At 39.5% G+C, this 13,270-nt stretch overlaps 1 protein-coding gene across 1 annotated transcript; it reads right to left on the bottom strand.

The window, feature by feature from the left end:
• Window positions 1-691: 691 nt before the first annotated feature.
• Window positions 692-8,398, bottom strand: LOC111143260 (pre-mRNA processing factor 38B). The gene is made up of 6 exons (XM_022496880.1): window positions 8,117-8,398; window positions 5,187-5,255; window positions 4,748-4,899; window positions 4,608-4,668; window positions 2,189-2,412; window positions 692-1,914 (listed from the first exon to the last, which is right to left on the bottom strand). The coding sequence occupies exons 1-6, from the start codon at window positions 8,396-8,398 to the stop codon at window positions 1,053-1,055; spliced, it is 1,650 nt and encodes a 549-aa protein (XP_022352588.1). The 3' UTR covers window positions 692-1,052.
• Between the last annotated feature and the right edge of the window lie 4,872 nt (window positions 8,399-13,270).

The following is a 13,270-nucleotide window of genomic DNA, read 5'->3' as shown; positions in this document are numbered from 1 at the left end:
TTCTCTGTTCTAGATTAAGTTTAAAAACTCAAACAGCCATCTTCATTATCAATTAAAAAAGTTTTGAATTTTAAAAAAAGGACACTATATCAAGCTGTTTCATAATTTAAGTTTTTTCCCATTTATAAAAATGCTTTGGAAGCTTGAGGCTTGAATCTATTTCTCTACTCATCTGCCCCACCCTCTCCCAATTTCACGTTAGTATAGGGTTGCTGCAAGAATGCTAGGCTTTAGACATTAATTTTTTCCTTTAATATAGTACTTTAAAATCTGAGAAATTCAAGAAAAAGATTACATGTCATGTATTTTTCCAAATAAAAAAGAAAAACTACGTGAATAAATTTTAGGCATACTAACAGTGTCCCTTTGAGGTAGAATGCTAAAAGGACTTTTGATCAAATCACAGCCTAATTGAAACCTCTGCATCAGAAACTAACTTGTCATGAATCTCTCTAAAGTTAACTGTGGAGAATATTAAGTGTAACATATTAACAAGAGCCTTCCAAGATAATATACAGTGGACAAGAATGTTAATCCTACAACTGCCGCCTTCATGTACACCGAAAGCACAAAATTCTCCTATAATAGACATCCAAGATCCATTCTCAAAGTCTTTAGCATTCTATTATGAAAAGCACAGCCATGCTAACTTCAGTACACAAACCATAATCCCACACCTACAGAACAAAAATAGAATTAGTGGCAGTTTATTGCCTTATACAAATTTAACCAACATGGCAACCATGCCAAAAGAATTAAAACATTTTCAGGACATATGTACAGACTGTACATCTCAAAAACAATTAAACAATAAAAATGCAAGAACAATCTGTGCATCATGTATCAAACTCAACAACTGGGTGAAAACATCAATGCAATAAATGGGATTACAAAGGCACTTCCCTACACAAAAGAGGAAATGAAAATGCAGCCTACAGGGAGCTTGAAGAGTGCGTTAACTACTGCACAATTTCAACTTGGGAGGAAAAAAGAAAGCAGATTTAATCAAACATTTATAGGATTCAATGTGATCCACTTTTACAAAAAAAATTTCACACAGTCTCATCTTTGTTTTTATGTTGTTTCTCTTGGCTCTCTGGTTCTATACTTTGGCTCCTTCGACGATCATGTTTGTCAGACTGGTCCTTACTATCACTGTGATCTCGTTTGTGGGAACGTTCTTTACTTCTGCTACGCTTTCTAGATTTTTCTTTGCTGGGGCTATGTTCCCGTTTTCTTGATTTTTCCACACTGTCAGTTCTTCCTTGACTGCCACTTCTACTTCGCTTATTTGATTTTTCTTTACTTTCATTTTTATGTTTACTTGATTTCTCTTTGCTCCTACTTCTGCTTCGTTTCCCTGCATTTCTACTTCTACTCCTACTTCTGTGCTTCCTTTCTCTGCTTCTACTCCTACTGTGTTTTTTCTCCTTCTTGGAATCTTTTTTGTCATCTCTATGCCGCCTATCGTCTTTATCTTCTTTGTGTTTCTTTTCTTCTACCTCACCCCTACTTCTCCGTTCCTTGGACCGTTCTCTTGATCGCTCTCGCTCCTTTTCTCGGTCATTACCTCTTTCCTTATCATAGTCACGATCCCGTCTTCTACCTCTCTCATTTTCTTTCTCTCTTTCCCTATCCCTGTCCCTTCGATCCCCTTTCCTATCCCGACTTCGACTACGACTTCTATGCCTTTCTCTACTCCTGCTACTCCGCCTGCGTTCCAACCCCCGATCAATACTTCGGGATCTTCGCCTTTCTTTCTCCCTTTCTTTGGCTTCGCGCTCTAGTCGCTGGCGTTCTTTCTCTCTTTCTAATTCTCGATCAAAACTAGAAGACCCATGGCCCTCCCGGTGATGGCTTCTACTTCTTGATCTTCTTGGGGACCTCCGTGGACTCAGTGATCTCCTTGGAGACCTAATATTTAAGAAAGGAAGAAAAAAATGTCAATGAATAAAACGAATCCTAAAAATTTAACTTCTGTCTTATTCATTTAGGTTCCCCACATATACAGATATGTTAGGAACAATTAAAGACCCTGAAAGGCAGAAAAAAAATGGAACTTTTGGGGTTAAAAGTGACAAACTCATAAAATGAACAGCATACACAGAATTTCTTGAGAGTTTGCCACTGATTTCCAAGGACCTTTGTACAAAGATTATTTTTAAAGTAATTCCAAGAGGTATGTTACCTTGAACGCCTGCGTTCAACATGTCTATCTATTTCCTCGGCACCTTCCTTCCCATCTTTCTTGATTTTTCTAGGCCGGGTTTTGATCTGTTGATCAATATTCTTCTGAACTGGAACCGGAATTCTTGGAAACAGGGTAGAAAACCACTCCAGTTTTGTGAGAAAAGACCGTAGCATTTCTCCAATGGTCATTACACAGCCTCCACCAGCCTTCACATCTAGGTCCTACAAAAACACAAAAGATACCCTAGCCGTCAAAAAAATTAATTTCAACACACACATGTATACTATAAAAATATTACCATCTTTGGAATCTCAAATACAAAAAATTCTAACAAAAATTGTAATCTGTGTACCCTACTAATCTGGTAATGAATGATACAGAGAAATATTTGGGCTTAGTGTGTGCATGCAGGTGAGAACAAATCCTGCAGCCTCATGGGCATGAAGTATACTAATCTCACTCAGTTAACAGGAATATGAAACAGCCCCTTATATTACTAAACTCTGTGGAACAATAAACTTAAATAAACATTCCACGTACCTACTAATTATGTATTTCTTTCCGTGGACACGTTTGCACACATCATTCCTAACACTGTAGCCTAACTACATATGAACTACTTCAGACAATCCTGTCTAATGAGTATTTTTTAACAGCTCTAATATAAAATGAAGCCCTAATAAAACTGGAAGCAATAGCAAACCAACTGCCATGAAGCAGTGAGGTTTCTAATTTAGAGTTATGTAGAAAATAAATAAATGAACAAATAATTGGAAACGCATAATCCATGATGACCATTGTCTCTGAAAAGGGTCATTACCGCATGAAGGCCTTCTTGCTATGCCCTCTCACAGCTCAGGACATGTTAGTCAGCTATTGTCAGTCCCAAACCTATAGTGCAAGCACACAAGGAAAGTGAGATTTGTTATCTAAACAGGAAAACAAGAGCTAAAGGTAAAACTGCTTGCACTCACACACACTTAAGTGTTCAGATATACAGTATTTCCAAATATAATCGCTGCAGATATCTAAGGAAGAAAACAATAAGTTAGCTTAAATAGAGATCCTCAGGTTTGTAAATACAATAAAAAACAGATTAAACAGAAGCATTCAGAAACAAACCTAATGCAATACCAATTATGAAGAGGGACATGCTTTCTAAATATAGAAGGGAGAAGTCCTTTGGCCTGAAAAATCTCTTCTAAAAAGAAAAGCAACTTTAAAGATTGTGATTTAACACCTAATACATATTTTTATTCTTCAGAAATACGAATAGTTCAGTGAACAGACCCTGCCAAAAAAACACAGACAAAAATTCTCCATGTCTACAAGAGTGAGACTTTTTTTTAGGTCTGCACATAATAAAACACTAGAAAGATCTCTATCTCAACTATCCTTTAATTCAACAAATTCTTTGGATAAATATTTTAAATGAGACTACTGAAGTGCAGCACTCAAAATTTACTTTCTGAATCTTAAAATACAAAGTGGTGGGGGCATATGTATGGACAATACAGGTATGTATTAAGTACTTTTTGAGATCTTGGACTTCACTCTGTAAGCACATTAATACATACGATTTAAATCCGACACAGCAATGTTTCTGAAAGTAAATTTTGTTTCCTGAACATATGTAACAAGCTCAACCTTGTTAAGCCTGAGTGACAAACTACATTTATAATTAAACAAAAAGGAGAACTGGTCTGGCTTAGTCTTAGACACATATGACTCTTGACCTTGGGGTCATGAGTTCAAGCCCCACACCGGGTATATAGAGCTTACTTTTTTTAAAAAACATTTTTTAAATTAAAAACAAGAAACTAATTTTAGGGTTTTTGTCTGGTTTTAGAAATAAGTATATCATATTAGGAGTCAGAAAGCGAAAATTGTAGTATTTTGATCACTTTGAATAAATCCTCTGAACTCTCACCCTACTTAAATCCCACCCACCTCTTCAATTCTGCACTCCTGTGCAAGTGGGAGTATTAATTCGTGGAAGCAGTTAGAGCATAGAGAGCTGAAGTTCCAAGAGAATAAAGTGCTATAATTAGTGTTGTATGTGCATGTCTTAACAGCTCAATCTTGAACATGGCCCACTTAAAAAGTCACTATCAACAGCACAAGTCAAGATCAATACCATATACAAAACTCAATTAGAAAGAAAAAAACTGCAATAGTTACCAAAACCATTTAAACAATTAAGAAATGAGAAAATTTAAGAAAGTTAATCTAAGACATATAAAAATCCAATAAGTCTTAGAAAAGGTCAGCAATTCCAAAAATATGAGAGAAATAAATTTAAGTACAGAAAACCCTGAAAAACATTAAACTTCCAATAAATAAATAAAAGATATTTTTATATCTTTTTACATGAGAGTAATCAGAAGAAAACTAATTATTACCCTTGTTGACATACCTCTTCATCATCAAGGAAGGATTCAAACCAGTCCCAGAGATCTGTAGGGGGCTGTGTGTACCTAGAATTACAACAGATTGATTAGGCTTATGTGAATTAAAATGGGAGTTAAATGGAAATGTAGATAAATGCATGTTTACCTTATATACATAAATCCAAGGGCTCTAATATATGGAGAGTCTGTGTGTGTTATGAGACCCATCACTTGCTTACGAGTTAGCTTCAGAGTAAATAATTTGTATAACAAGCAGAAAGCTGTAGAAACAATTCCTCCTGTTCCAACACCTCGAACCTTCAGGGGAAACAGTTAAGAAAAAGTAACAAAATAACTAACAAATATTTAACACCAACTTATTAATCCCATTAGGTATTAATAATAAGATATAACCCAGAACTAAAAATAGAGCATTAATAAAAACAGCAACTTTCTAACCCCATTCACTAGACACTTGAATTTAGATAAAAACAAACTTCTAAGCTGTGCCAACTGTCATTTGAGTAACTTACTTTTAGTTTCCTAATTTTAAACTTATGTTATCAGACACAGAAAAACTGAAAAATGCACGTACTTCTACTTACCCCTCCGCACATCCCCGTTTGGCCTGCTGTTTTCCTGCTTCCTTTCTCCCATGGTTCAACATGTGTGACCTGAAATAGAAAAGAGGAACACAACAAACATTCATACTTCTAATTTTTTTTAAAACTATGATTAAAGTAAACCCAAGTCCCTAATAGAGCAGCTTTTTCCAAAAGTTTGGAAGCTGATTACTTTGACATGATGCATATATTTTGTTTACATGTAAACCATCTTTCAAAAACTGCTGAGCTTTTAAAGAGCACCAATAAAACTGTTGGAGTTTAACAAAACCTCAACAGTTTTATGAGCAGAAATCCCATTAAAATAGCTTTGTAGAGAGCTGATACTTGTGGAGCCAAGAGATTTCTAAGAGTCTCACATACATGCAAAAATATATCTGATGTTATATCAATTTTGTATCTTTTTATGAGTTGTTAAAACAATAGAAATTCTCATTTTAAAATGGATTTAAGGCTCCAACTTGAAGCAAAAAGTATCAATGAAGTTTTAATTTAATTAATTATTAATTAAATTAAATTAATAATTAAAACAAAAAAATTTAATACCCTTAATTTTATGGTGATTTAAAATTCTATATCGTAAAAATTTTAAAAAATGACTTGAAGTATATGCATGTTAAAACAGTAACAAGTTACTTCTAATGCAAAATTATGGAAATTCATTTGTACTTTTTTTTTTTTACCATGAACAGGCATTATGTTCATTCCTGATTAGAGATGAAATTACAAGGGCCACACCTATACAGATAATTCTTGTAAGTAATTTATTTTCAGCCTAATTACAGGAACCAATTCAATTTTTCCCCAGAATATAAACTGTTAAAAACTGAGTGACTAGTCATTATATTAAATATAATCGATACAGTATCATCTTTGTTGAGTACCCTATAAAAACCACATACTTTACCTAAAAATGGCAAAGAAAATTAACTCGATAAAAAATAACTCAAGGTCTTTTAGAAAAATCTTTATTTCTTAACTTAAAACAAAATCAAAATAAAGTTCTGTTCTTTCAGTATGCATTTCTAAAACTGTATTTTTACCCCACCAATGGTTACATTTTTATCATCTTTTTTCTGTGGCTTCAGACAGAAAAGCATGCATTTAAATGTGAGCACTACACTATTATGCTCAGCATTGCTTTACGGTTTTATTTCCTTCCCCCAGTTTGCTGTATGAAAGAGGTTTCAATTCCTTAAAGGCTAGCAAAGGGGTGGATACAACACGAAATCAACTTAGAACTAGAAGCCTACATATGTCAATGATTTATTTAATCTGGACATCTTGATAACAAAGACTGGATCTTTAGTTTTATAACTAAATTTAAATAATTACTAGTACATTCTTGAATTGTTTCAAAACACGGTATCTGAATTTGAGAAAACAAGCTTTTCCTCTATCACGTTAACATCTGCCTGTATTATTAAACAGAACCTGCTACAGAAAGAGCAGGAACCCAATTTTCAATTGTTTGAAGTTTACTACACAAAGCTAAGAATATTCACCATACTGTATCCATACTGAAAAAGGCCTTACCTTTTAAAAGCTATAAAAAACCTAGTTCATAGTATTACACTTACAATATTCTTGTAAAAGGATAAGCAAATTTCAGTGTACTTTACATACCCAAAGTTGAACTGTATTCTCAAACTACGATTTTTCTATCAAAAACTAGTATCTCAAAATTCTTCAATAACCTAATCATTTAACGGGGTGGTGTGTGTGGGGCGGGGGGGGGGGGGATTGGGGACAAAATATAACCTAAAGGCAAATAAAGAATTTCTTCTTGCTAGCACCTCTACAGGTATGTTCAGATCACAGAAAATATGTGGTCTGTCAAACGTTTTAGGAGTCAAATACACAAAACAGACGGTATTGTTAGATGCGCTCGCTAAAATAAAGATTATTAAGACTATTATTAATATTCCTTTAAATATTAATTAACCTTAAGAGGCCTGGAAGATAGCTTTAAAACTACATAATTTGCAAGGAAGTGGAGAAAACCTATCTAGTTGGTGAAGAAAAGCCCAAAACCAATGGCCAAAAAATACCTAATTAGCCGTTCATTTAATCAGGGAAATGCATTTATGGCGATTGAGCATGATTAATAGTGCATACCTCTACCTGCGACCCTGGGCTGCTCCGAGCCTCGCTGCAAGACTGAGTCAATCCTGCTAACGAAACAAGAACTGAGACAAGAGTGCAGTGAGGAGGCGCCAGGTGAGCTCCCCAGCACAGCCAAGCCAGCACCGACCCTGCCGCAGAAGCCCAGGGCCCAGATAATTCTAAACAAGCCCAATGCACAAGTAACTGAGACCACTTACTCCTGACTTCCTGCTGGGAAAATTTCCAGGCCTTCTGTACACCTCTTGCCCTGGCACCTCTCCACCCTCAACCCCCCCCCCCCCCACCCGACACACGCACTGACCATTTCCCTGTCTGGATCGGATAGAGAATACCAACAACACGAGGCCAACATTGAAGTCAATATACGCCCTGGCCCAGGGTGAGCGGGAGAAGCACCAACAAGTTGGCGCTGCGTAGATCCACGTCAAAAGGAATAATTTTAAAGCTGGAAACTGGAGAGGATTCAGTTACTCTTTCCCCCTCCCCCACCTCTCCCGTCCAACTCCCCCCAGGGGTGGGCAGGAGGGGTGGGGGAGGAGAGAGTTCAATAGTGGCGGGCTCTCCCAGCCCTAAAAATCTGAAAAAGAAATGAGAGGGCGGCCCCAGTTTGACCCCTCCCAGCCGACTACAGTCCACCCCCCCCCCCCCCCAAATCAACATTCCCGCACCTACAAATTCTCAGACCTCAAGGGCCGCCTCCGCCCATTTCCTCTAACCCGTCCTCGGAACTTAACCCTCCCAGTCCCGGTCCCCCAACCCCCACCCCAGGCCTAGACTCTTCGTACCTTAAAGTAGATCTCGTCCACCACCTCGTGGTAGGTCTTGAGCTCGTAGAGCTGCACTTTGAAGTAAGGCGACGACAGGATATTGGTCAAGATCATGGGGTTGAGGTTCATAGTCTTCTCGTTGCCCCACAGCGGTAGCACATTTCCCTGTTTGCCCGAGACCGCCGGCTTGGTGGCGCCGCCGCCGCCACCGCCGCACTGCTGCTGCTGCTGGGCCGCGGCCGCGGCCGCCTGATGCTGCGGCTGCGAGTTGCCTGTCAGCGCGGGGCTGTTGTTAGCCATGTTGCGGCGGAAGGAAGGAGGGAGGGAGAAGGGAGGGGGAGGGGGCCAAGCTCGATCTCGCTCTTCGGGACAACGGTCCGGGACCCTACTCCATGGAACGCCGTCAGGACAGGGGGCCGCCTCGCTGTCCCCCAGCTGGATGAGGGAGGGCAACGGGAACGCCGACAAAAGGTCCCTGGATCGAAAGCAGACGCCGAGACGCGGGCGCGAGAACTCCCGGCAGAAGGCGAACCGGCGGCCACCGAGCGCGATCTCTTCCGCCAACTGCCCCTGGGAACAAGATGGCGGGCCCGGCGGATGTTACGTCACACGCCCCAGAGTTCCAAGCTGAGCCGGCAGCCAATCAGAGACGCCCAGCTGGGCTGGAAATTCCTCTTCCTAGTTCCGCACGTTCTGTGCACGCTGCGGTCGCTGCGGTGGTCTCGGGTGTCCGACTCTTAGATTTCCCCTGGGAATTTGGGGTCAGGGGAGAGGTTTGAAGGCCCAATTCGTATGTTTTAGAATCTGGGTTGGGGGCCCAGTTTCTCCTCTTGAAAGCCGGGCAGGAAATGGTTCGCATGGATATATCCTTGCGAATTCGTGACTTTCACGGAGTACCCTATTCTCTTGGGTTCCCAATTTCAAGATTCTCTGGAATGGATGATGATTAGGACTTAATTCCTCCATGTGATTCCGATGCAATAGTTACATCTTTCTATCTGCTGGCTGTAATGTACGGCCGGAGGTTTTATTGTTTGAGCCCAAATTTATTCAGCTGTAAGACTGGAAGACCTCGTTCTGGGCTGCTAAAACATCTGAGCATTAAAAGAGCTACTACACCTGTAGAGCCTGTAGAATTCTACAAGCCTTTGTTAGGTGCCTTTCTATCCTCCCTACTCGAGTTCATCCATTATGCGGGTGCGTTCTAAGTGGTAAACACTGGGCGAGGCACTGAACGGGGGAGGAGGGAGGCAGGCGGGAGGAGGTGTAAAAATGAGTCAGAATCGGCCTTGTCACTCAAAAGCTATTGTTAACCTAGAGGAAATACGTATGATTTGGGAGTTAATAGAAGGCTGCAAGAAGTACTTAAGTTTATAAAGCTGCTGTCAGGATGGGCAGTTATTATCAGCAGAGAACAGCCGGAGGCTATGTAGAAGCAGGAAAGATCAGGCTTGTTAGACGGTAAATAGTCCAGTATGGGAGCTGGGGAATATGCTGATGGGCGGAGTAATGGCTGGGATGGAACTGGGCAACTGTTAGTGCCTGGAATGCCAAGATGAAACATCGGAATTTAATGACATTTAAATCCAATGATTACATAATTATATCTGTGACCCCCATATCTACTTTTAGATATTAATATTCCTAATATTTTCTGGCTCCAATCCATTCTTCAGAGTACTGCCAGATTCTTCATTCCCAAAGTGTAACACCCCTACTCAAAAACCTCGGATGGCTCGCTTAGTGACATCCTAATTGCTATTGCCAAAATTCAGTGACCTTTTTCACTCTTCATCCTATTTGATTTCTGTGGCACTTAAAAAAATTTTTTTTTTAATTTAATCTCTACAGGTGGGTCTCAAACTCACCACCCAAATGCAAGAGTTGCGTGCTCTTTGGCCTAAGCTAGCCAGCTGCCCCTGTTGCACTTTTTATCATTTTCTCTTTCCTAGAAGCTTTTGAGGTTGGAAGTTTGAAAGTGGAGATCGTAATTTTCACTGGCTTCTACACAGAAGAGGGGAAAATGGTAAGACAGAAACCTTGGGGAAAATCCACACCTGGATGAAGATGAAAGAGCAGGAGAGAGAAGACAGAGAAGTAGGAGGTAAACTGGGACACTGTGGTATGACAGAATGCAAGGAAAGATAAAGGATAGTTAAATGAATGGTTGGAGGGGTACCTGGGTGGCTCAATTGGTTAAGCCTTTGCCTTCAGCTCAGGTCGTTATCTCAGGGGCCTGGAATGGAGCCATGGGTAGGGCTCCCTGCTCAGTGCGGAGCCTGCTTCTCCCTCTCCCTCCGCTTCTGCCCCTCCGCCTGCTCTGCCTCCCTCTCTCTCAGTAACTAAAATCTTTTTTAAAGTAATGAGTAAATAATATTGAATGATTGGAGTGACTAATATTTAGAGTTAGATAGATGGTACACGAGTGATCATCCTTTCTAGTTTATCTTACATTAAAAACTGAAGCTTTGAGAGAAGTGGTTTTTGCTTTCTACTAGATCTTGTTTTTCTGTACATTATACAAATATACTTCCTAAGGAAAATTGACGATTCCAGCCTCTAATGAATTGCCAAGTTAAAAATGCAATGAAAAAGAATTCTTCCTTTATTTATGTGTATTTTTCTGTCTGGTTAATAAGTATATTGAGTTTAATCTAGTGACACTCCAACTGCCAAATTCTGAGATCTTTTAAAAATTCCTTACCACATGTGATCTATGTAGTCTTGGATACTCATTTACCCCTAGAGTCTGAGTGAAATGAGCTCAGAAGAGAGATTGAGGTTTAATATGAATGTCTCAGTAGCACCAACCTAATTTAGGGAGCCAGGGATTATGATAAAGTGCTTAGCATAGTCAATGAAACCCCGCAACAGCCTGAAGATATTACTGTTATCCCCCATTAAATAAACTTTACTGGTATTTAACTTGGGAACACTACACTGCATATAGATAAAGCTGGGAAGTTTGATTTGATCAGTTTTGACATTTGCACACACCTTGTCTTAGTCCATTCATGCTGTTATAACAAAATTCCACAAAGAAGATAGCTTAAAAATATCAGTAATTTAGGGACGCCTGGGTGGCTCAGTTGGTTAAGCAGCTGCCTTCGGCTCAGGTCATGATCCCGGTGTCCTGGGATCGAGTCCCACATCGGGCTCCTTGCTCAGCAGGGAGCCTGCTTCTCCCTCTGCCTCTGCCTGCCATTCTGTCTGCCTGTGCTTGCTCTCTCTCCCTCTCTCTCTCTCTGACAAATAAATAAATAAAATCTTAAAAAAAAAATCAGTAATTTATTTCTCACTGTTCTGAATGCTAAAGAGTCCAAGATCAAGGGTCATGCTCTTCCTGAGTCATGGTTGGCACCTTCTAGCTGTACTTACATGGTTGAAAGTGTGGGGCACCTCCTGGGGTCTTCTTCGTAAGACCACTAATCCCATGTATGAGAGCTCCAACTTTGTGATATAAACACCTCCAGAAGGACTCATCTCCTAAAAGGGTCACTTTGGAGGTTAGAATTTCAATGTACAAATTTTGCAGGGATATATTCAGACCATAGCACTCATTAAATCATCACCACAATCAAGATAACGATCTTGCATCACCTCCAAAAGTTCCCCTGAGTTTGTAATCCACGTCTCCTCCAACTCCATCCCTAGGCAGTCATTTTCTGTCAGTTTGCAATTTTCTGAAATTTAAATAAATGGAATCATACACTTAGTTCCCTTTTAGCCTGGCTTTTTTGGTTCAGCATAAGCTTGAGATTTATCATTGCTTATGTCAACAGGTTATATTATTTTTTAAAAAGCACTGAGTAATATTCCATTGTGGGATTTCCTACAATTTGTTCAATCATCTGTTGATGAGCATTTGGGCATCTAATTTGGGACTATTATAAATATAGCTGCTAGGCCCCTGGGTGGCTCAGTTGGTTAAGTGGCTGCCTTTGGCTCAGGTTATGATCCCAGTGTCCTGGGACTGAGTCCCATATCAGACTCCCTGCTCTGCAGGGGACCCTGCTTCTCCCTCTGCCTCTGACTCTGTCTCTCATGAATGAATAAATAAATAAAACAAATATAACTGCTATCAACTCAGTTAAGCATCCGACTCTTGATTTTTGGCTCAGGTCATGATCTCTGGTGGTAGGATTGAGCCCTCCCTCAGGTTCTGTGCTCAGTGCTCAGTGGAATCAGATTGTCCCTCTCCCTCCTCTTCCCCCTGTGTGTATACACGCTCTCTCTCTCGAAAATAAATAAAACCTTTTTAAAAAATGTGTATCATTCATGAATAAATGAGTAAAGGATTAAAATAACTGCCATGTGTAACTAAAATACATGTTCTGGTGTTTTGAACATGTTACTATTTAGAACAACTACAAATCTAAAGTAATATAAGAAGTCCTTGACTGAAGTACCTAAGAACTAAAAATCTGATACAATGTATGCACATTCAGGGTGTCCTTGATATGAACAATCAATGGTGTTTATTGGTTAGGATTTCAAAGTACTGAATCAGAAAAGGTATGAGTTGAGATTTAAAAATTATTAGGGGAGCCTGGCTTGCTCAGTCCATACAGCATGTGACTCTTGATCTTGGGGTTGTGAGTGTGGCCCCCTGTTGGGCATAGAGATTACTTAAAAATTATCAGGAGTTAACTAGGCAAATAAAAGGAAAGGATATTCTAGTTAAGGCTAGCCTGTGCAAAATCTCTGAGGCATAAAGAACAAATGATGTATTTGGGAAACTCTTTGTCACTATTGTACTACTTAAATTTTTTTTCTGAGGGTGATATGCAAAATTGGTATAGCCATACAAATGTATACTGGCTGAATACTAATTCTGAATACACTGTAATTATCTGCTAATTTGTCATCTTCAGCCACCAGAGGGAGGGTCTCTGCCTTTCAGTGAATCATTCCCAGCACTAGGCATAAGGATGGACACATAGTAGGCACTAAGTAAATAGTTAAAAGAAAACTGTTTCTCTACTCACTTTGGACAACAAATGTGTGGGTTCTCTCCTTCTGCCCCAACACATACACCAACCAATTTTCAAACTCTAGACACCAGCTGTGTGTTCTATAATTTAATTCAATTCTGATAGTAACTACTCAAGAGTTAGCACCGACTGCATAGTTAAGGGCTCAGTCCCACAAGACTGACCCAACTTCAGACAC

The sequence above is a fragment of the Enhydra lutris genome, unplaced genomic scaffold (assembly GCF_002288905.1).
Source record: "Enhydra lutris kenyoni isolate GAN:26980312 unplaced genomic scaffold, ASM228890v2 scaffoldscaffold9, whole genome shotgun sequence".
Lineage (NCBI taxonomy): Eukaryota > Metazoa > Chordata > Mammalia > Carnivora > Mustelidae > Enhydra > Enhydra lutris.
The sequence above is the reverse complement of the archived record's forward strand: the minus strand, read 5'-3'. Positions and strand labels throughout refer to the sequence as shown.